Source organism: Grammomys surdaster, unplaced genomic scaffold (genome assembly GCF_004785775.1).
Source record: "Grammomys surdaster isolate TR1022 unplaced genomic scaffold, NIH_TR_1.0 126118, whole genome shotgun sequence".
Classification (NCBI taxonomy): domain Eukaryota; kingdom Metazoa; phylum Chordata; class Mammalia; order Rodentia; family Muridae; genus Grammomys; species Grammomys surdaster.
In genome coordinates, this window is record NW_021620926.1 from 1,845,657 (window position 1) to 1,870,133 (window position 24,477).

At 39.7% G+C, this 24,477-nt stretch overlaps 2 protein-coding genes across 3 annotated transcripts in view; one reads left to right on the forward strand and one right to left on the reverse strand.

Annotated features, from left to right (window-relative positions):
- Positions 1–4,432, forward strand: part of Usp16 (ubiquitin specific peptidase 16) — a 29,572-nt gene extending 25,140 nt beyond the window's left edge. For both annotated transcript variants that reach the window (XM_028756358.1, XM_028756359.1), the window contains exons 15-18: positions 336–430; positions 1,192–1,278; positions 3,785–3,941; positions 4,034–4,432. In XM_028756358.1, the coding sequence (XP_028612191.1) occupies positions 336–430; positions 1,192–1,278; positions 3,785–3,941; positions 4,034–4,158 (464 nt within the window). In that variant the 3' untranslated portion in view covers positions 4,159–4,432. The remainder of the gene's footprint in view (positions 1–335; positions 431–1,191; positions 1,279–3,784; positions 3,942–4,033) is intronic.
- A 1,282-nt stretch (positions 4,433–5,714) lies between these two features.
- Positions 5,715–15,686, reverse strand: Cct8 (chaperonin containing TCP1 subunit 8). The gene is made up of 15 exons (XM_028756402.1): positions 15,556–15,686; positions 14,040–14,130; positions 13,388–13,467; positions 11,530–11,679; positions 10,628–10,808; positions 10,476–10,537; positions 9,927–10,064; positions 8,999–9,177; positions 7,837–7,903; positions 7,677–7,764; positions 7,477–7,592; positions 7,062–7,133; positions 6,817–6,981; positions 6,474–6,593; positions 5,715–5,912 (listed from the first exon to the last, which is right to left on the reverse strand). The coding sequence occupies exons 1-15, from the start codon at positions 15,613–15,615 to the stop codon at positions 5,835–5,837; spliced, it is 1,647 nt and encodes a 548-aa protein (XP_028612235.1). The 5' UTR covers positions 15,616–15,686; the 3' UTR covers positions 5,715–5,834.
- Between the last annotated feature and the right edge of the window lie 8,791 nt (positions 15,687–24,477).

Consider the following 24,477-nt stretch of genomic DNA (forward strand, 5'->3'; position numbering starts at 1 on the left):
GGTAGTGAGTTGTACTTTAAGTCTTTTTAAAAACTGCTGTCCTCAAACTTGCCATCCTTTTGCCTCTACCTCTCAAGTACTGGGATTACAGGCATGTGTGACCATGCCTCTCACCTCCTCAAAAACATTTCTTATAGGTTTTTATAAATGACTTGATGATATGGAACACTTAACTTCCAACCCTAATTAAATGTGTTGCTTACATTCTTCATGAGTTGTTGACATTCTCCAATTTATTCTGAGAAAATGTCCTCATTACCACATTCTCTGCTGAAGTTTGTTAATCCTGGTTTTAAACATTTATATACTTTTATAACAAACTGAATGTTTTGTAGGTGAAAGGAAACATGTTTACACCAACGCCAAGAAGCAGATGTTGGTTTCCCTTGCTCCTCCTGTACTCACTCTTCATTTAAAGAGATTTCAGCAGGTACTCTCATAACCCCAAATTTGTTTTAAGTATGTAACACCTACTTTATTCTCTTCTGAATTTGTTTCTGCTTTTTCTTAATTCTAATTTCAAAAAAAAGTGGGAAATTTAGAAGAAAAGTATATGTAAGTTTGTCAAAGTGGAGAAATTTTAGACAGTCCTGGTTTCTAGAATATATTATGATATGTAGTATCTTACTCAAACTTTCACTTCAGATTAGAAAAACACCAGATCACTGCTAAAATGTTTATGTAGTATATCTTATTTTTTTTAATGACTTGATAAAAAGACATACATTGGATTTTCATAATTTTGTGACTGGATAATCTTTTCTGGAAAATTGATATATTACAAGGTTGAAATTCTCCAGGATTTTATAGATATTTTCCCTCTTATTGGTGAAGCATTGGCTTGACCAATAGGTTGGGTCTTAGTGGCAGTTGTGTAAGCATGGTTAGAACATGCACTGAAAAGTTGATTCTGCTGTTGCTGAATTTTAGGAACTCAAAATCTCTGACCCAATCTGGCATTTGGAGTGACTGAGGCAGAATCAGGGAAATCTCACCAGAGTATTTGTTGGTAGTGTGTAGTACTTAAAAGTCTAAACTAGCCAGAAACAAGCCAATGAAGAAAAAAGTCCGTAGAAAGGTGACTGGGGCTGGATGTGTTGGGAGATTTTTAGGCATTAGAAGGGGCAATCTGTATAGCTTTTCCAGGAAAGAACTCAATCTGTCATTTTGTTTTGTTTTGTTTTGTTTTAGGCTGGTTTTAACCTACGAAAAGTTAACAAACACATTAAGTTTCCAGAAATCTTAGATTTGGCTCCTTTTTGTACCCTTAAATGTAAGGTAGGTAAAAAAAAAATGTTTTTTTAAAAAGGAAATTGTTTAAAAAAATCATAACCTATCAAATACTACTCCGGTAGTTCACAATAAATATTAAATTGATATAGTTTTTGAAGAAGGGCTGGGATGCAGCTCAGTGATAAAAGTTGGCTAGAATTATTTTATAGAGTGGAACTTTTGATTATTATATCTTTTGTCTTAGTTAGGGCTTTCCTGCTGTGAACAGACACCATGACCAAGGGAACTCTTATAAGGACATTTAATTGTGGCTAGCTTACAGATTCAGAGGTTCAGTCCATTATCAAGGTGAGAAAATGGTAGCATCCAGGCAGGCATGGTGCAGGAGGAGCTGAGAGTTCTACATTTTCATCTGAAGGCTGCTAGTGGAAGACTGGCTTCCAGGAAGTTAGGATGAGGGTCTTAAAGCCCACACCCACAGTGACACACCTACTCCAACAAGTCATACCTACTCCAACAGGGTCACACCTTCTAATAGTGCCACTCCCTGTGCCGAGCATATACAAAACATCACATCTTTTTAATTTCAAGATCTTTGATAAATCATTTTAAAGATTAGGTTATTTGAAATTTTCTTAGCGACTTTTTCAATTACTATAAGACACCATTAATATAAGTCAATGTATACAAAAAGTGTTATTTGGGATTTAGAGTTTCAGGTTAGAGTCTGTGACCATCATGGTCAGGAACATAGCAGGCAGGCATGGCTGAGAGCTCACAACCTGAGACAACTATGAGGAAGATAGAAATAAGTGGGAATGAAGTGGACTTTTAAAACCTCAAAGTCAACACACTCCCAAGAAGGCCACACATTCTAATCCTTTCCAAATATTTGAACACATGAGCCTACAAGGGACATTCTCATTCAAACCACCATATAGAAAATTATTTTGACTTATTATGTGGCAGACCTTGTCTTGATAGTCGAGGGCACACACACAAAAGAGCAGATATATTACTAGTTAGCCTCAGATAATGTAAGTTAATGTTGGTAAGATAGGTATACAAGGAACAGATAGTTCAGCATGTTGGTGTTTCAGAAGGCCATATAAAGTAGAGCATGCCTAAGCCAGAACTTAAAGGAGAAATACAGTATGATAAATCCAGTTTTAGATAAAAATAGCAGGTACAAGGACATAATGGTGTCAAATAGGGTAGTACTTGCCAGACTAGCAGTAGTTTTATAGCTCACAGAATGAAACAGGGATCTCAAGCCAAAGAAAATAGGAATGAAGAGTTTTATGCCAAGGAACTTGACCTTATTAGGTATGAAATTGTAAGCCACAGAAGAATGGTAAGGCAATTTGTTGACCAAGTGCTACCTGAGTGTTACCTAGATTATTTGCTTTAGTGTGGAATCCAAATCTGTGGACAGACTGGAAAGGCAGCAAAACTAGGAGGGAATTGAATCAATTCAACTTCATAAAGCCATGCAGCCTAGGTAGGCAGGAGAAGAATGAAGAAGTTTTCTGGAAGTTAAACCAGAGACTTGTTTCGTGCTGGAAAGGGAGGCAGTCTTTTAAGTGGATATTGAGCCAGGAAGTTGAGGAGCCGGGCAGTTTAGGATTTCTGGATCCAGGCTTGAGTGACTGGATGGACACATGGGGTGCCATAAAGATAGGGCCAGGCATGATGCCTTTAAGCCTTTAGTCCTAGCACTCTGGAGATAGAGGCAAGCTTAGCTCTAGAGTTTGAGACTGGCCTGGTCTAGAGAGTTCCAGGATACTCAGGGTTACACAAACTGTCTCAAAACAAACAAAAGGATAGGGAATACAGGAAACACACTTAGAAGGACTGGGGTCAGCTTTGGATATATTGAATTCCAGTATCTTTGATACACAAGGCCCACACCTAAGAGGCTTGAGAATCAAGACTGAAGATAATTGAGATTAAAGAGCACAGAATAGTTGAAGTAAGAGAGGAAAAGAACACTACAGACTAGGCTGGGTTAAGATTTCATTATGGCTGAAAAGGAATGGCACTGGAAACACATGTGAATCTCCAGTGCATATACCTCTCTGGGGCAATGTAGGACTTGTCAGGGTAAACAGAGTGCAAGGTAGGATTGTTTGAGGACAGTGACACTTGACAAGAGCATAAAGGAAAACGGTCCCTGCTTGTACCTAGGGTCTTAATAAGCAGCCTTCACTCTGAATGGGAACGTTCAAAATCCAAGTAGGTTTGTTTGTTTTTTAAAAGCACAAACTAAATGTTAGCCTTACAAGGTTTATATTGGTGGCAGAACCAGGACAGCCAAGATGGAAAGGTGCCTTAGAATTTTCTTCAGGCCTTACACTGGCAAATTGAGTTATTAGTACCTATGCTGTTTAAACGTATCACGTGGCTCATGATCTAGTTTTTGCACCATGAAATCAACTACAACTTTGATAAAGGTGAAATTATCTCTTTGGGCTAAGAACAGATAGGTGATGTGACACTCTGTATATATAAATGGAACAATAACATTGGATTATATATATATATTTTTAAGAATGTTGCTGAAGAAAGTACAAGAGTACTATATTCCTTATATGGAGTTGTTGAACACAGTGGTACTATGAGGTCAGGGCATTACACTGCCTATGCAAAGGAGAGAACTGCAAGTTGTCATCTGTCTAATCTTGTTCTTCATGGTGACGTTCCACAAGGTATGTTATCTTAGATAATCTATTTTGCATATTATGGCAAAGCCAAAAAAAAAAAAAAAAGCCTGACTCTTTCCTTTTCTCTTTCCTGACAGATTGTGAAATGGAATCAACCAAAGGGCAGTGGTTTCACATCAGCGATACACATGTGCAAGCTGTGCCTATAACTAAAGTACTAAATTCACAAGCATATCTCCTATTTTATGAGAGAATACTGTGACAACAAAGTACTTTCTCTGGAAATACACCTATGGCTTTTATACTGGCTATTATAACAATAAAAAGTTAAACTATAAATTATGTTCACCTGAGTAAATAACAAAAATCATGTTTATTTATTTAAATACAGGCAAAATAATTTACAATTTTTGTATTAGCATACTGGTTTTTATTCTTTCTAGTTTCAACTTAAGAAGGATCTGAATAACTAAAATTCTGTGCTTAATCTGACTGGGTGGTAGTTCTTGACACATAATAAACTGATATTCCCAAAACTTGTTTTATTAGATTTTTAAGTTGTTATTACTGTACCCCTACTGGCAATACCATGCTTCACTTTCCTAGTGCTGGTAATCTTGCATGTGTCGCCAGATGTCGGGTGCCGCGTGCACTCTGGTCACAGGGTGGCAGCGACAGAGCAGCGGTGTCCCGTGAGCTGGCGCGCAGCAACAAGAGACACAAGACACAAGCCGCGAAGCTAACTAGAGTACAGAGAGTGCTGGGGCAGGCGGCAGCTCGGCTAGCTTGAGTCCCCTCCCCCGCCCCGCGCGGGCAGGGGCGCGCAAGATTTTTGACTTACTCGGATCCAAAATTCATGAGACATGTAGAGATTTGAGATGTATTGATTTATTAACAGATGGCGGGCTTGGGTGGTGAATGGTAAAGCGCTCTCCCGAAACATGTCAGAAGGCGTTTCGCTTATATGTTGGAAACGGAGAAGGGCGGGGCCAGAGAAATCTTGAGGCAGAGACTTGTTCTCTCCGCCTTCTCTCTGGGCTCTGGGGGGCGTGGCCAAATTACAGTCCCACACCATGCTTCACTTTTCTAGTGCTGGTAATCTTGCATGTGAAATCCTGGTGTCACTGTATGTGTATACGCTCCACTGTGGCTCAGTTAATCTGGGGAGACACTTTTTTTTAATGTCTTGTTGCCTGGCAGTGATGGCGCACGACTTTAATCCCAGCACTTGGGAGGCAGAGGCAGGCGGATTTCTGAGCTCGAGGCAAGCCTGATCTACAGAGTGAGTTCCAAGACAGCCAGAGCTATACAGAGAAACCTTGTCTCAAAAAAAAAAAAAAAAAAAAAACCAAAAAAACAAAACAACAACAAAAAGAAAGAAAAGAAAAAAAAGGAAAAAAAAGAAAAAAAAACTGGACTGTTTTTTAAAACGACTTTAATCCCAGCACTTGGGAGGCAGAGGCAGGTGGATTTCTGAGCTCGAGGCAAGCCTGGTCTGCAGAGTGAGTTCCAGGACAGCCAGGGCTACACAGAGAAACCCTGTCTTGAAAAACCAAAAAAGTCTTGTCAAAAAAATTAGCCAGTATTTACTGAAAAGCCTTATCAGGACACTGTTTGAACAAGAAACCCACTTGTAAGTGTATCCGGTTACTGGCATCTAAACATTTGAAATTGTCTTTCTCTTGTAGAACATATATAGTATGAACCAATTTATTTTTAGAAGCACGCCAAATATACAATGAGAACAGTCATGTATGTGACTTGCCTTGCCTCATGTGTGTGAAAAGGTGACAAAACATCAAATTAATCAGACAGCTGTAACAGTAACACATTTATTGTACCTCTCAGCAGAGTACAATCACAAATACCTTAAGAAAAATAAGAAAACATTAGGCAAGTCCTACTCTACAACACAACTCTTCACCTATAACAAGTTCCTCAGTCATTCTGGTCATCATCCCAGTCTTTCTTCCCACTTGGAGGTTTGGGCCCACCAGCTGGTTTTGCCATGATGATCTAAATAACAAAAACCCATGTTAAGCACAATAAATTCAAACTTTGCAGTTACAAATTACAGGGTTTACCACTTTATCAACAGTCTTCAATAGTGAAAATACTAGGAATATTTTAACTTTATGAGCCACGAACATTCCTAATGTCTTAAGTTACATTCGGTCAAACTGACTTCATCTTGACAGTGCTTATAGTAAAAAGCCTCAGGACTTTACCATTTGCATTTCCTTTTTGTATCCTGTATTCATACTCTAGAATATTTGTTCCAAGCCCCCTCCCATATCTAAATGGTCTTTGCTAATTTAAGTTTTTAATTCTTAATTTGAACCAGCCATAATCTCATGTGAGGACGAACAGATACTACAATCAGGAGTACTATATGAGACCTCATGCTTTCAGGGAAAAAGCTTTCCCACTGAGCCATCTGTCTCCTTAGCCTGAAGTTTTGAAGCCAAGGTCTTGCTCTGTAAAGCAGGATGGCTTGGAATTCAGATGAGCTTGCTTTTGTCTCCTGGTGCTGGAATTAAACCACTTTGTAACGATTAAATTTTCATTTTCACTCACCTGATCCACTCTAAGTACAGTGACTGCAGCATTAGTGGCCAGTTTAATAGCCCAGTATTTTCCCAAGTAAGTATCTAAAATACTGGCTTCTAACATATCCTTTACAGCGGGGACTTCGGCCTGTCAAAACAAAACTAAGTTAATTTCTTACATGTGAAAGTTTATACTCAATATGAAAAACAAAGTTTTTCAATCCAAAGCTGTCAATAAAACTAAAATTTCCTCTCTCAGATTAATATCAATTACAAGAACTACTTGTAAAATCAAACCTCTATTTTGCACCAATTTGCACTACTTCTGTTTAACGTGTATATTCATGAAAAAAATAAAAATTAACAAATACCTCAATATCCAACCCCACATTTTTGTTTCCTTCTTGATGTACTGAGTAAAGTTTAGAAATAACTTCATTGGCCTTCACGCCAGAATTTTCTGCCAGTGCCCGTGGAATAGCTTCAAATGCTTCAGCAAACTTCTTAATAGCATACTGTTCAAGTCCAGGACATGTCTAAAACAAAACGTGTTTGTCAATACATACCTTTAAAAAAAATGGTCAGAAAGGCAAATTATATAGAAAAAAAATTATACTTCTCCATATGATGTGATTTGTTTGGCCAATTCAATTTCTGTAGCTCCACCTCCAGGTACAAGACGCTTATCCTATTTAAAAACAAAACAGAAAAACCACTAAAGTGGAATATTTCTTTATAGTTTTTCAGTAGGCACCATTATGCAAAATTTAAGTATATACTTAATGAAATCAAGTGACTACATCAAACTTTCAAACTAGGAACACATTAATATAGATAGCACTGATAGTGCTTCAGCAATGGCAGACAGTCCACACTCTGGAATAGCTTTGTTACAGTTTAGTTTGTACAATTAGTTTTTGAAGGTATTCATTAGCAACTGACAGGTTGTTAAACCACCAGTTTTGATGTTCTCATGTTTGAGTCCAACTGTTTTGAAGAAATCATATATTTCTGAAATTGCAAATACTGACCCTTGTGAGAACTTTGAAAGTATTAACTCCATCATCCACTGCCCTTTCTATATCATCCATCAGATTGTCTGTAGAACCTCGAAGAACTATAGTAGAAATGGCACCATCTTCTTTTTCTGCCAATAAATAATTTGTGGATTAAACGAAGAAAACAAATCCCTTTCTAATTATATAAAACACATCTTACCATTACCACATACCATGCTTAAAAACAACCACCTGTGTATCTCCAACTTCTGAGAGGTAAACACTGTCGCAATGTCCCATTTCTTCCAGGACAGGAGGAGTCTATAAGAAAATGATCTATGTAGCAAAAATTCAAAATGTGTTCCCCTATCTTTTGTTTTCTAAAATACATACCAGTTTTGGCAGAGCTGTGGCACCAACTGTTTTACATAGTCGTCTGAGATCCCACTTTGAGTTAAGTCTTCACAAAGAAAAAATGAAAAATTTGATTTAGTCATAACAACATAAAAAGTAGAGAATAAATAACAAAATAAGTAAACTGGACAAGGCAACATACACCTTTCAGCAGCCATAGACCAGCAGATTCCTTTGATTTCAAGGCCAGGCTAGTCTACATGGCCAGCCATGGCTGTCTCAAAAACAATACCAGTAAGAAATATTGCTTTCACCCCAGTCAAACTGAACATGTCTTTATTGCTGAACTGAACTAGGAAGCTAAGAAACTGATTACTGACTGTGTGGATGTAACAAAATAGCCAGTAGTGTCACATTTGAAGGGTATAGCATCTACAGATACAAAAACTGAGGACAGTGCAAAAGCACAAACTTATCTCAGCACTTGGGAGGAAACACAGGTGCAAGTGAATGTACATAGTGAATTCCAGGTCAGCCAGGGGAACATAGCAAGAATCTGTCTCAGACAAATAACATTTACAGCATTATTCTAGAAATTAAGGTGTAGTTTGATAGACTTCTAACCTAGTATATAGAAAATTTGTGTGATTGCACACCTATAAGGAAGAGCAGGAATATTACCGTGTCTATCTGATTTGATGCTAAGAGTAAAACATGCCCCAAACATTTTCATCAATGAAAAGGCATTTTTTTTTTTTAAATACGGTTTTTCGAGACAGGGTTTCTCCATACAGCCCTGGCTGTCCTGGAACTCACTCTGTAGACCAGGCTGGCCTCGAACTCAGAAATCCGCCTGCCTCTATCTCCCAAGTGCTGGGATCAAAGGCGTGCGCCACCACCACCCGGCTGAAAAGGCATTTCTCAATTCATACTCTAGCTGACAAGCAATTCATTAAGTTCACATCTTAACCCTTAAGTTACTCCTTTTGCCCAGAATGATTTTTTCCTCCTTGCTCAAGTATTATCTACTCACTTCTTGGATCCCCACTGCTTAGATGTAACGTTTACTTGTCCTTCCTACATAAATCCTTCTGCTGTTTAATCTAAGACCTTCACTTTCCCTTACCAACTGTCCTCGGTTCACTGAATATACACAGCACTAAAACAATTTATAGTATTGTCTACAGAATGTAGCTCTTACCTCACCAACATGATATTGTACTTGTTAGCATAATGAAGAGCCATGTCTGCCACTTTGCCACCTGTTACTATGACATTTGCACCAGTGCCTGCAATAGCTTTCACTTGTGCATCCATAAGATTTTCTTCTCCCTTACTAAAGTTCATCAGTTCTTCAGCAGTCTTAATCAGCACTGTTCCCTGAAAAACAAGCAAAATCTCTCCTTTTAAAACCTTTCACAATTTTGGTCTTCACAGTTTTAAGACAATGTTTTACCCAATAATTTAAAGATCTGAGAGAAAACATGAAAATAAATGTTTTATTATGAAGCAAGATACATGTATTTTTAAAAGACCCTCATGTATAAAATTATAAAACGGATAAAATTAAGACCTTCGGTTTGTTTCTATACTCCTGGGTCTCAAAGCAAATGCAATTGCAATGTGACAGGGACATATTTCCATTAGAAATGTCAGGCAGTTTTTTTTTTTCAAATACAATGAGCGTCACCAAAACCACCTCTCCTCACATTTCCCCTGAAGCATGGACTATACAACCATTCTCCTCCCCTCAATTCTGCAGAACCAACAACTTGAATCTGCCAAGATTATTTGTCATGAAATCTAGCTATGGATGAATCTAAAACATGCAGTTTTAAAGATGGATTTATCATGTTCAAATTGAGTTACATTCCTAAGGATATAAGAGAACGTCAACACTCAGAAAAAGTGGTTTCATGAGCATACAAGATGCTCGAGTATTAACAAAGAGCTATAAGTAAGAATAAAAATACTCCACCACAAAGTATGTAGTTTAGTATTTGGTAGCTTAAGCAAATATTCATGGTCTGAAAAACCAATTCTTTTATCTTCAGTTTAAGAGTAAACCCCACCCCCCAAGTAAACATTAAAGGAAAAAGCAACCCAAACACCTTTTTCAAATCACTTACCTTTGTCTCTGTTATCATTCCATCAAATGGACAAGAGTACACAGCTATTTTTGCATCTTTGACAGATGTCACATCACCTTCAGTTTCCTTCTTAAAAACCATGCCATGTAATACTGAGGACGAATAAACACCAGAGCCCTAAGGAGTCAAACTCAATGTAGTGAGAAACTGGGAAATTTTGAATTCTTTAAGTAACAAAGAAATATTCTATGCTTTTTGTTTTTATCCCAGGTGTGGGGTTGCTTCATGGTAGCTGATTGATTTGCCTCTAGCAGAGGCATGTTTTTTTCGAGGGATCTGATGCCCTCCTGGCCTCCATTCAACTGTATGCACATGGTACAAAGACATAAATGCAGGCAAAAGACTTGTACATAAATTAAGTCTTAAGAGAACAGAACAGTTGTGAGGCAGGTCTTGGAATGGGAATGTATCTCCATGGAAAAGTGCTTTCCTAGTTCACTCAAGCTCTGGGTGAAATCCCCAGGACTGCAAAAGCAACACCCCTGTAAGATCTGTTTGGATATAGGTAATATATTTTTTAAAACTTACCAGAATCTTACATACTCTGATGTTATCAACATTGAAATTGCCAGAATCAGGAAAAATAGATACTGTCAAGAAAACAAAACATTTTTTTAGACTACAGAGAAACCATTAAATAATGTATTTTGGGTTTTGTTGTTGTTGTTACTATTACTTACCACATGCTTGAGCAATAAGCTTGGCCAGAAATGTCTCACTGCCGTACTGCTTACTCATTATGGAGGTTCGAAGCAGAGATGACACTTCATCAACATCTCGAAGGTTTTTTGCAGAACAACATACCAGATCAGGAAGAATCTCATGAGCTTTTTTGCAAGCTATTTCATATCCTGATATTACCTAAACCATAAAGAAAAATAATTGTTTTAGTAAACATAATTTTGCCATAACTTAACCTGGTAACCCAACAAATATGGGTATTTTCAACACAAAATGGCAAAAGTTTATAAAAAGGCATGCAGAGCCAATAGCTATGGACTACATAGCTCTGACGACAACACAAATGTCAACCCTTACGACTTATAGGACCTTGAACATTTTTAAATTTCAAACCTCTACCTTCATATGAAATAGAATGACTTTAAGAAAGCTTAGCAATAGGAATCTTTTGAGGACACAGTCATGTGAAGCATATGGTCAATGCCTAGCAGTATAAGCTACTCAGTGTTAGTTATTACTAGTAGATTCAAAGTTTATTTTAAAATCATTTACTTGTATATGGTAAATGTACACATATGGGAGTAAATACAATACATATGCACAGCGTATGCCTATATCAATATCCAGGTACGTACATGTACAGCGGCTAGAGGTGCTATCAGGTGTCCTGCTCTACCTCTGACACATTCCCTTTAGACTCTCAATCTGGTAAGCAGGTTCCAGTGATGCTCCTGTCTTCATTCTTTCTACAGTGTTGGGATTACTACATGGGTTCTAGGGATTTGAACACAGGTCCTTATGTTTGCTCATGAGTGCTGTTACCCATCTAGTCCTGAATTTCAAGCTTTAAGCAAAAACACACAAGTAATCAAATATAATTAGGTGTAAGATGAAGACTTGCCTCTGATACTGACAGGCCAATCCTCAGAAGTTCTTCAGCTAGTTCCAAAAGAGCCCCAGCGAATACCAGAACAAAGTTTGTGCCATCACCAACCTCCTGTTCTTGCATATGAGAAGCCATCACAATCATCTTTGCAGCAGGATGCTGCACCTGATATAAAGGGGTTATCAAGTGAAAAATTCTTATACTTGGAGCAACATAAAGTCATTAATTTCCTTGATGGCAGGTAAATGCCACCTGATCAGTTCGTTCCACAGTTTTACATACATTGAACTATGGCTATCAGCACAAAGGAAATCATTTCACAGTCCCCTTCTGACAGACACGCATTACAAAACTTAAAAGATAAAGTACTTGCAACTGTTAAACTCAGCAACTTAAGTCTTTAGAAGAGAAGCAAGAAGCTGGTGTGGTGACACACCTATCAACTGTCCTCTTCTCATCCACTTGACATAGAACCCCAGCATCATCCCTTAAGTATCACCCCCACCACCTCATGTCTGATACTGTCTTGCCAATTTTCTCCACATATAGACTTTTTAACGGTTAGAAAGTATTTGCCAGGCTTGTTGGTTCACACCTTTAATCCAAGCATTCATGAGGGAAAGGCAAGAGGGGAGGAGGGGATCTCTGGAGTTCCAAGCCAGCCTGGTCTACAGAGGCAGCCCATGACAGCCAGGAACTCAGAGACCCTGTCTCAAAAACAAACAAAAGTTTTTAGAAGAAATAAAACAGACAAGAGTTTCAGTATCATTTATATTTCAAAATGTGCTCGCATTTAAAAAAAAAAATTAAAAGGAACATATGATTTTCTCTTTTTCTCTCTCTTTCTTGAGAGAGAACATACAACTCAGACTATAGCTGAGGATGACTCTGAATTTCTGATCCTTTTGCCTCCTCTAACTCCTGAGTGCTGGAACCACACTTTTTATACAGGTTTACACAGCGTTGAGAATCTAACCCCAGGCAAGCAGCTACAAACTGAACTACACGAGAAGCCTGAAAGTATTTTTAAAAAGCCACAAAACTCTCAAGTTCTTAGGAATAAAGACACGTTAATTTTATACACTTTTCAATTTAAATTTTCAGTAATAGGGACAGAACCTAGGGCTTTGTGCTCGCCAGGCAAGTGCTGTATCCCCAGGCTACTTTGGAAAAATCAAACACTAATTCACACTCTAAGTCAACACTGCAGCTCTGTTATTCCAACAATGTCCCCATATTCAAAGAGTTATCTTTATTTGAGTGTGTGTGTCTATATGTGAATACAGGTGCCTAGAGACTGTCCGAGGGTGGTGGGTCTCGTTGCTGTGAGCTACCCTACATGATGTGGGAACTGAACCACAAGAGCAGTATGCATATTCTTTAAGATGTTAAGAGAAATGTGAATTTTTCTCATTTTCTTGAAAACACAGATTTACATTCTCCTCCAATACTAAACTATAGGGTCTAATAGGACGAGAAATGGTTGTCACATTCCTCTTATCCCAGCTTTAACTATCTATGTTACACCCTCTTGAACAACAAAACTTCAGAAAAAAAAAAAAAAAAGAAAAATGCCAAATGGTTATGTAAAACAAAGCACCAATATTTACCAGCTAGTTTTGTATCACTGGAGAATTCATATTAGAATCAATTTATAGAATAATAAATATGATCATCAGAGCAACACTCCATAATCCATCCATAAACAAATTTAAGAGTTTGAGAAGCCAAAATGGCTGTAAACCTAGAAAGGTCACTTATAAATCTTTACAATAAACTTGAGGAAGAAACGGCCTTTTATCATCTAAACTGAAGTACAGATTCACCTATGTCAGAGTCATTGTCTGTTTGATGGTTTTCAAACAAAACTTACTTCTAGCTCCCTTAAAATAGTCGCTGCATCGTTTGTCACGAACAACTTCTCCAGGCGATTGATGACCATTTTATTCATTCCTCAAAAATAGTAGCAAAGAAAAAATAATCCATTATTATTCAAATATTTTTTCCAAATAACCCAGGAAAACATGGGCAAGAAGCCATATTGACTTTTAACCCTCCGAACATACTATCTGTTTTAGATCTACATCACAGCCTCATGGGATTCCCCTGACTAAATATCCACATGCTTAGCACGTAAGAAGTGCTCAATAAATAATATGTTTAAAAACACATTTGGTTTTACCCTTAATCTCCTTGTATACCTTTAATTCAACTGGTGGTTAAAGGTAAGGAAGCGTCTCCTTACACTATGTTATTTTCTTCAGACTGCTCAGCCTTTCCACAATAAAGAACTAAGCCAATAGTGAGTATGCTGAACTTTCCTATGATCTAATAGGACAACAGTGTCATTTTTAATTTCTCTTTTCCCAGAAAGCTGAATTTCTGACTAAAAGTTAGAAGCATATCAGTGCTACCAACCCTAAAACAACATTTGAACCCAGCTCTATACATTAACACCCACAGGACAAGATGAGGCAGCTGATACAGTCATACCACGTGTCTCACGGCTTGAATTTGGCCATTACCATTTGGTCCATATGCTGTACGAGTAGTCTGCGCAAGCTCCTTGCAGGCCTGTATATTTCTATACACAGCTTCTTCTAATCCCGAGAAATGCTGCAAAAGAAAATGTCTGCTTAAATATGATAAGGAAGTTAAGAATTTTCAATCACAGGATACCTCCGTTGATTATGCTTCTAATAAACAGCCAGGATCACATCGGCACTCATCAGATGGAGCCTGAACAGCCTCAGTTTTCCCCTAACTTGCCACTGGGCCTGGTCATTTTTCCTATCTGTAAAATAATGTTATAATTAACAGCTCCTACGTGGCAGTCAACTAGCTAATTAACAACTATCCTCTCCTCTGCCTTTACCCAGGGATTGAACACAAGAAAGCAATCTACCATTAAACTACAATCTCAGACTATTAGTACTAGCTTTTAACTTGAAAAAAAAATTGGGGGTTGGGGGGTGGGTATTTAAAATTTGTCTTCGCTATAGTCCCCTCAGTTCTGACTTACATACAGTATTTCTATGTTGAAGTGCTAGCCTGTGAGAGAAATCCTTTAAAGGTATCATTTCCTCAATCTGAGTAAAGGAGGAAAAGACCAAAATTGGAAGCTATGACCACCCCTCAAAAGGGAAATGGTATCATTTCCAGAACTGACTTACATTAAAACCTGACGTTCATTTAGTATGCTAAGTTATCACTACAAAGAAGAAGTTAGCTCTCTAAACTGCTAAGGATCCTCTATTTCCCCTAAGACCTTTACATTCAATGTGCTTATCTATTTCTACAACTTGTAGAAATTCGGAAGACAAAACAAAGCTTTCTGGCAGTTTGAGCATCTCGAGACAAATTCAAAAACAGTGTGACCGTTTACAAAAAATAAAATAAAAATCACTCCTGAAACTATGTTCTAAGGGATAACACTATTTTATTTGATCTGGGCTGGGGCGTCACCTGTTCTGTAGGCTACAAAATGGGACAGTCAGAAAGGAAAGATAGTAACAACCTTTGGCTCAGTCTCCTCAATTCAGAAAAGGTAAAGGAAACACAACTTCCAGAGGTGGGTTATCAGTAATACAGTTGGGATCGGACGCCTCTGGATGGTCGATGATTATCTTTTGGAAGAAAGCAACCAAGAGCAGGCCCAAGGATTACTATGCCGTACTCCTGTCACTTCCATACTACAAGCCTAGGCCCTACCACAACCGGTTATCAATTCCGTCCAAGTTCATTAACTGCATCGCCAGCTCCCGTTAAGGGCGGGGCTCGTCGGCTCCATCCCACAGACAGGGGCATGGAGAACTGGGTGGGATGCAAACCCGTAGTTCTGTCCTGTTCCCTTCGGCCAAACCCGCAGGGGCAACAAGAGAAATGACCACGGGTCTCAGCGATCGAGCATCCACAGCACAGCTCCCTTTCTAGAACCTTCTCTATCCCTGATCCCGGCGCGGTCGCACGCCTGCAGGCCTTTCGCGGGCGCCACAAGCGCAGGCCCGACCTTTCACCGCGCCATCTCCCCATGCCACCTACTTTTGCTCCATCTTTGAGCATCTGGGCAAAGCCCGGGGCCTTGGGGACGTGAAGCGCCATAGCGAGCCCGCAATCAACCGCTCACGCGCTCGCTCCAAGACTCCGAGGAAGCAAGGTGCGCCGCGCACAGCCTGCTGGGAACGGGCCTTTGCACCGCCTCACGTCGTCCTACGTCCGGTCGCCCCGCCCCTTGTCCCATCGTCTCATCTGAAGTATCGCGAGAACGAGAGTGAGCTCCTCAGGAGAGATTCTAGCAGACAGACCCAGTCTGCTGATCCAACGATCAAATCGAACGGTCAGGTGGAGCCCAGAGCGTGCACGCCTGGTTCGTGTCCCTTGTCCTAAGTTAATTAGTAAACTCTGGTCAGGTTTGGCTTGTGCCATTTCTGAGGCGGACACTCCACTTCTTGATCTTCATTTGCTCTTAATCCTGCAGATCCAGCCCTGGGACATGTTAGCCTTTTCTTCTCAAAGCTCACCTGCCCTCGGTCCTTGCAAACTACCAATGGCCGTCCTCTGTGTGAAGGCTCGAAGGTGATAACTGAAATAGTAACGAGGATTGCAATACGTGGAGTGCACGTGTGTGGCAAATCTAAGTGGTTTGCTTAAGTGTATCTTTGTTATTGGTCCAATGAATGAATATTAATCTCCGTTTTATAGAAGGGAAATTGACAGCCACAATTTAGGTGATGCACCAGAGGTCACCAAGCCAATAAATATTAAAGCCACGATTTCTAACCTAGGTTGGCAGATTGCAAAGTGGGCATATTTAACCACTTTGTATTTAAAAAAAAAAAAAAAAAGGATCTCCTTTACTCCCCCAGAATCTTCACCACATAACACTATGTCTTTCCAAATCAACATAGTTAATGTAAATAGAACAGTTACCCAGAGAAGGTAAAACACTCTTACAATAAAAAATACAGAAAATGGAAGCATCTCCTGCCCTTGCAGAAACATTTGAAACGTTTTGATGAATCTTTGGACATAAAGAAATTAAGGTTTTCTTTACATTAGGACAGATTCATAGTTCCAACTGTACCATCAATTGCAATTTTTTTCTAATAAGCATTTAAAATATGTAACCATGAAAATAATACTGTCTTGTCACCTAACACGGCAAGGTAAGCGAACCATCTATATTGGAAGACAATTTGAAAGCTCAGTGGTTCTCAAAGATTTGTTTAGACACCTCTGAGGCTCTCCAACACCGTTTTAGGGTCCATTACTACAAATGTATTTTCATACTAATACAGAGGGGACTCCTCTCTTCCTGGGGGGGGGGGTTCTGAGGGCCTATGGGGTGTTCAGTATTTCACAGTATGAATGTACAAAGCACAAGGAGTCCCTCGTGCCTTTTGTCTTCCAGTAAACCACATATAAAATATTTAAATTTTGAATGTCACTCAAAATATTTTCAATAATATTATGTTAGCCTTCAATGTTCACTGTTACATTTTTATATTAGTGTTTTGTAGTTTGATTTATATATTAACAATAATTGAGTACTACAATACACAGTAACAAACAATCATTTAGGGACTCTGTATTTTAAAGCTCTATGTGGATTCCATGACTGTAAAGTACATGAGCCCTGAACAGTAGAGAGTCTTAGATTTTCTCATGGATTAGCTAAAAAATATAAAACCCATTGTCTCAGAGAGCATCATTTATGAGTAAAACTGACATAAAGTAAAAGTGAAAAGGGATTTAAAATTATACCTGATTTGTTAAAAGTAACTCTGAGGAATTAAACCTTGGCAAAATTTGATAACTAGATCCTAAAAAACTAAACAAGTTCAAGACAACTGATAAATTTTCATCAAAAGTATAAAAAAAAAGTTGACTTTGCACAAATGGGATTATAATCCATTTAAATCTATTATATGATAATTCATCAAGGAATTAGATTTTAATTGCCAATTATTCCTTTTAAATGAAGAGTTGTTGATTTTGTGTAATTTGGGTTAAACTGTATGTACTATCTGGTTTTGAGTGTCAACTTGACACAAGTTAGAGTCATCAGAGAGGAAGGAACTTCAATTGAGAAACTCTCTTCATGAGATACAGCTGTAAGACATTTCCTCAATTAGTGGTCAATGGGGGGCGGGGGCAGGAGGCAGGGGGCGTTAAGCCCATGCTGGATGGTGCCATCCCTGGGCTGGTGGTCTTGGATTACATACGAAAGCAGGCTAATTAGGGGCTGGAGAGATGGTTCAGTGGTTAAGAACACTGACCGCCCTTCCAGAGGTCCTGAGTTCAATTCCCAGCAGCCACATGGTGGCTCACAACCATCTTTAATCAAATCCAATGCCGTCTTCTGGTGTGTCTGAATACAGCTACAGCATACTCATACACATTAAAAAAAAGTTTAAAAAAGCTGGTTGAATAATGAAACATATTTTCCTGTAGATCATATAAGAAAAGTGTCAAATAATAAAATGATTGACAACCACAAGACCAGGAGCTCTGAAAAGACAATGGTAAACTTTTTTTTATTGTTCGTGTGTGTGTGCGTGTGTGTGTGTGTTCACGTGAGTGCATGTATGTGTGAAAGCCAGAAGTCAACCTCAGGTACAATTCCTCAGGAGCTGTCTATTTTGTTATTTGAGATAGGGTCTGTCACTGCCCTAGAACTTGACAATTCACCAGTGAACCCCAGGGATTCACCTGACTTCAAATCCTCAGCACTGAGATATGTACAATGAGTCTCAGGCCCTCCAGCTTTCTTGAACTAAGCAATCTCTCCAGACCCTTTAGTATTTCTCTTAATTTTCCACATTATAAGATATGCTAGAGCCAGGCAGTGGTGGCGAACGCCTTTAATTCCAGCACTTGGGAGGCAGAGGCAGTTGCATTTCTGAGTTCGAGGCCAGCCTGGTCTACAGAGTGAGTTCCAGGACAGCCAGGGCTACACGTGGAAACCCTGTCTCGAAAAAAAAAAAAAAAGAAGATATGCTAGGAATAAAAAGGTAATTTGTGGCCTAGAAGTCATCAGTTAAGAGCACTTGTTACTCTTGTGGTGAACCTAGGTTCGCTTGTCAGTACCCATTTGGCCACTATCAACTGTCTGCAACTCCAGTCCCAGAGGGTCACATGTCCTCTTTTAGCCTCTATGAGTGCAGCACACATGGAGTGCATAGACATACATGCCAGCAAAATGCCCATAGACATTAAAAAAAATTTTTTTTGAAGGACAATTTATCAAATTTAATTCCCTAAAGGATAAGACCTAGATGCCTGGCTTGATCCAAAGGCAAAATTATAAATTTATCACTGAACAAAGAGTCAGCATGTGACATCCAGAGATTTTCACTCTTAGCTCAGGCTAACCACTTGAGTCATCTCTCCAACCCTCCTGTCCCCAATCCAGGACTTTGTAAATGCTAAGTGTTGTACTACTGAGCCACAACCCAGCCCTTGGAGTTTGGAGACAAGGGTACAGTATATAACCTCAGCTCATCTTCAGTTTGGGATTCTCCTTCTTCAGCCCCAGATGCTGGACCGTTAGGTGCATGTCCCATGTCCGGCTGGTCCATAGTTGCTTTTAGGTACTTAGCCCATGAGACAGTGTTAATTTCTGTGATTGGACTGCTAAGGATGCTTGATGGTTCAAATACTTATTAGCCATTGTCATTCTCACTTGTCCTATTCTTAATGTTGTGGCTATTTTTAATTGCCATGATTACCACTAGGGTTTTCGGAGGGGGGAGGGAGTGTCAGTCATTAGCCTTAGGGAGTAAAATTAAGAAAGAATCCATGTGTCTATTTATGTAGCAGTCTGGTAGAGCAATTACACTTTCTCAATGCTATGTGACAGCCCATTTCCTGTTCCTTAGTAGAGCCTCTCTCTTCTGAAGAGATGCCCAGCTGTATCACAGAGGAGAAGCACTGTCACATGAACAGTGATCTCCATGCGAACATAAGGAGAGCAGCTACCAAAATGACCTTCTAAAAGATAGCCACCTCTGTAGTGCTGTCATACAGTGGTGACATAGGAAAATGAAGTCTAGTAATTAGGAATGCACTGTGCCAGGAGAAAGGAAACTCTTACTTAGGAATTGTGAGGGAGAAAGAACAGGTACAAGGAAATACATTTAGAAGATCTAATGACAGCCACTTATCTGAAGACTATACTCAACTTTGTCAAAAATCCCAACGGCAAAGGAAAAAGTGAACAAGGAAAACGTCTTTTTGTAAGCCCATATATTCCCTTCTCATCTGTGGTATGTAATACATCAGTGGCCCTCCACTGAAGTCTTTTGGAGCAAGAGCTGTTGTAAAATACTTTTAATTTCCTACGCTGTGTAATCTTTTTCATCACACAGGACAAATAAGAGCAGACACAGGCATGCATGAGCTAAGAATGGTCATATATATTGATCTGTAACAGGAAGTGATAGACAAAGACCTGTCGCACAGAAGACCCCAAGGCTAGAGAGACTCAACTGAGGCCTGTTTGTGAAGCCATTTCATTTAATTCACTAAGAGGGATTGTTGTCTATAATTCACTAAGAGGGATTGATGTCTATGTATAAATACAATAAAGCAAGCATTCTACCTTAATTAAGCAGCCATCTTTAAATTACATGCAAATTCTATAAAATATGCTATGGACTTTTAAAACATCGGGTGGTTCTTGAGAGGGTGTTCCTTCCTTGCCTGGAGAATCACTTTGTAGAAATCTTCATTCCGTATATAATCTGTATGAATGAGATATTGGCGTATTTAACTTTAGTGGGGGACCAATAGCTGGGAAGCATCGGAAGCAATGTTGACTTGGATGCAGATCTTCACTACACACTTGAAAGCCAGCTTGGTAGCTAGAGTACTGCCCTCAGAGCATCCAGGTAGTTTGTTTAACTGCACCTGTAGACATTCTGTAGGAGGAGGCAGCTGGTCTTGCAGAAAGAATGCTCACCTGCCCTCCTCATGCTCCTTCCCACAGCTGCTGACCGCCATCTTGTTTTTGGTAAGAGTAGGAAAAACGAGGAAGATCATTGGGAAGACATGAGCCTTTGTTATAACCCATCTAATGGCTGCTGGCCATCTCTGGACTGTTGAGGGAGACCAAAGCCTATTTGCTAAGGTGCTGATTGAGACTCTGGGACACCGGTTCCTTCCCTTTATATAAAACCAACTTGAAGCCAAGTCATTTAAGACCTTTTGAAAACAGCCTTTAAAATAGCATGTGATACCCTGAGGAAAAAAATAAACCATGATTTAGTAAACAAGATGATCCATGGGGAAAGGGCAGCTTTATATGGTGTTCTTACAGAGAGAGAAGGCATGGTTGGTAAAAGGAGGCCAGAAACCACTCCCCCCACCCCCCGGGCACATCCACACAAGTCCCAGCTTGAAATGGGCATCTCCAAGTCTGCAGCCTAGTGAGTGCTACCACCAGGTCTGATGGATGGGTGGAGGCATCCTCACTGAACTTGCGAAACGGACAGTCTACTAAACAACGATGTTCTTGGGGAATGAAGGCATCTTTTCTTTCTTCTTTATAAAAGATTTACTGATGTTGTTTATGTGTATGTTGTGTACATACGGATCTGGGTGCCCCCACAGGCCAGAAGAGAGTGTGGGATCCACTGGAGATGGAGTTAGAGATGGTTGTGAATTATCCTATAAGGGTTCTATGAACGCAACTCAGGTTCTCTGGATAAGCACTTTTAACTATTAATCCACCATATAATGTCTTCTTTTTTCTCTTCTGTTGAGGCTCACTATATAGACTTGGCTGGGCTGGAACTTCAAAGAGCCGGTTGGCTTTTAATTCACATTGGTCTACCTGCCTTGAACAGGGCTGGGATTAAAGGCACGAGCCACCATGCACAGTGAGATGATGTCGTTTCATCATCTATTTGTAACATTTAGGAGTATTCCTTCAGAGTCATTTCACCACGAGCAAATTGCTCATGTCACTGAAATGTGTCAGGAGCCATAATAGGACAAGCTAATAATTAGCAGTTGTTCATCCTGAAATGCTTTCCTCGGATTACTATCTGCGACAAGTGTGCCACATCAGCAAGGCTATGCTGGACATATTTTAGGAAAGATCCTGCTATTAATGTTTTTCCTATTATTATTATTATTATTATTATTATTATTAAACATATATAACAATCACTAAGCAATAGCACTCCCCTTTGGAGCAGATCTCTGCAGACCCACGAAGATGTACTGTCTTGTAGTGTTGCTATATAGACAAATAGATGACTTCTTAAGTCTTAATGATGATCCTATAAGAATTCCTAAAATTATATCAATGATTATTAAGCTCTTTTATAGTGGGACTGCTATTAAGTCCCTTTCTGATAGTTAGAACTGCTATGAAAACTCTGCCAGTCTCCCAAGTGTCATCAGTTAACAGCACTTAGATAATAACCAGACTCTCTCCTGCTCAGAGCACATTCCAAGGTGGTTGTAAAACAATTAACCAAGGGTCACTAAAAGGGAACTCACGATTTATTATAGGTGCTAGGACAGAAGAGAAAATATTGCCTGGGTTTATCTATACAAAACTTCACTAATTTCTTAGTTATAGTTTTAAACCTTCAGTGAACCTGTGGAGCTAGACAGGTGATGGATGTTTAGTCAGATAATTACTCCTAATGGATATGCATGTAAACATTATCTGTTGTGAACTTCTATTTCAATTTATGATTTGAATTTTGGTGTGAACTTGTGATGAACTTTGTAACACGTGATCATGTACTCGGAATGAGGTATAAGTACTGAAGACAAAGACAGACGGTGGTTCATTAGGAGCCGTCTGCTCTCCCCCTTTTTTCTTCCCTGCTTAGAATTTCCCCACTTAGAATTTTTCCTTTGTTAGAACTTTTTCCTTTTCTCACTTAGGACTGTCCCACCTTTCCCATCAGATAGCTTTCATAGGAAATTTCTTACACTTAGTAATGAACTATAATAACTTTTCTAAGTGTCTTTTCTTCCTGCGGCCTCGAACTAACAGACCTAAGCTAGAGCCTGGCAGCGCCTGCAGAGACAGATCAAAGGCATTGCTTAATCCTCTGCTATCCCTGGACTGAGGTGTTAAGTGCCAGAAATTGCAGTTTCTGGACAGAGGATACCAGAGGGCAGGCCAGCTACAGTATCCTAACCCTAAGTCTTACCCACTGTCGAGGCTCTTCCCATCCCCCTTGGCTGCCTCAAGAAGAACCGACCGGAGGAGAAAAAAGATCACCTTCTCCTCCCACCAAGCTGGGGATGGCTCCCAGCAGAAATGGATGGAGCTGGCCTTCAGTTTCCCTGATGGTCGTGGTGAGGGTGAGAATGGAACCTCGGAAAGATGTGTGGTGAAGCATCTGTGCCATATGTTGATAAGCAGTTTATGGCTATCTGCTCCCCAGCCTTCGTTCTCACTCCACCAATCCTGGAGTAACTGGAACCTGGATTTTGTATAAGTGTAAGTGCTTTTGGACTTCATGGCAGCACAGGTCGGGTCTTACTGTGTGGTAACATCACTGTATGCCATGTTCTCCTGTGACTGTTCTGCTGAGGGCTGTGTGCAAGTTAGTTGATCTGCAAAACCACATTGAAAAAACGCCTTCAATGCATTCCCAATGTACTTAAAATAAAACCAGAAATCTGGAAAGGATTTGTAGGACCCAGTGTGCTGTGTGCCTGCCTCCTTGTGCACTGTGTTTTTCACTCTCCCCACCACAGCTGTGCTGCATACTTCATATTCTTGAAATGTGCCACTTGTAACCTTGCTCCCTCCATAGGACTCTTCCCTGGCCTCCCTCTGTCCTGAGTGTCCCTCTCTCAGTCCTGACCATTGATAATTCTTCCTTGTTATCCAGGTCCTGAGTCAAACTTCACCTCACCACAGAGAATTTCTTTGAAAACTCTTGTCTAAAAGTCTTCCTCCATCTCTCATATCAACTTGTTTTATTTTTAATTTAAGACCTCACACATCATTCTTTAGCTTCTGCAGGCACAGGCTCTGGAACCTCCGCAGAGACCAATTCACAGAGGCTCAGTCCTTTATATAAGATGGTAGAGTGTTGTAACGCACATCATCCACATCTTCTGTGTGACTGATGATCACCAAGGTAATGAAAATGCAGTGCGAATGGTCGCCATATGTACTGTTTAGGGAATGACGACGAGAAATGTCTGTCCATGTTTTCTCCAGATGCAACTTAAAAAAGACTTTCTGTCTGAATTGGACTGAAAAATGGGAAAGTCACAGATGTAGAAGGATAGTTGTAAAGCCAACAAAATTTTCTTCTCAGAAAGTTTTACTCTAACTCTGTCTGTTTCTGACTCTCTCTGTCTTCCTGTCTCTCTCTGTCTCTCTGTCTCTCTGTCTCTCTGTCTCTCTGTCTCTCTGTCTCTCTGTCTCTCTCTCTCTCTCTCTCTCTGTCTCTCTCTCTCTCTGTCTCTCTCTCTCTCTGTACATGTGTGTGTGTATACACAGTCTCACTGTGTAACCAAGGTTGGCCTCAAACTAATGATGCTTGTTACTTAGCCTGCAAAATGCTTGGATTGCAGACATTTTCCCCACCACTTCCTGCCAAGGTGGTGAGTGGGTTTATTTTATTTTTGGTCATAGTTTTGTTCTTCAGACAAGTTCTTAAGTAACCCAGGCTGGCCTTGAACTTGCAAGGTAGCCGAAGATGACCTTGAACTTCTAATACATATGTTTCTACCCTTTGAGTGCTAGAATTACAGACCTGGCTTATATGCTGTTGAGTATGGAGCTCACAGCTTTGATTATGTGAGGCGAGTACTCTACCAACTGAGCTAAGTCCCCATCCATTAAAAGTATGGGCTTCTCCCCCCCTTTTCCTCCTCCTCCTCCTCCTCCTCCTTCTCCTCTTTCTTCTTTAATTTTTGAGATAAGGTCTCATGAAGACTAGGCTTCCCTCACAATCTGGGTATCTGAAAATGACC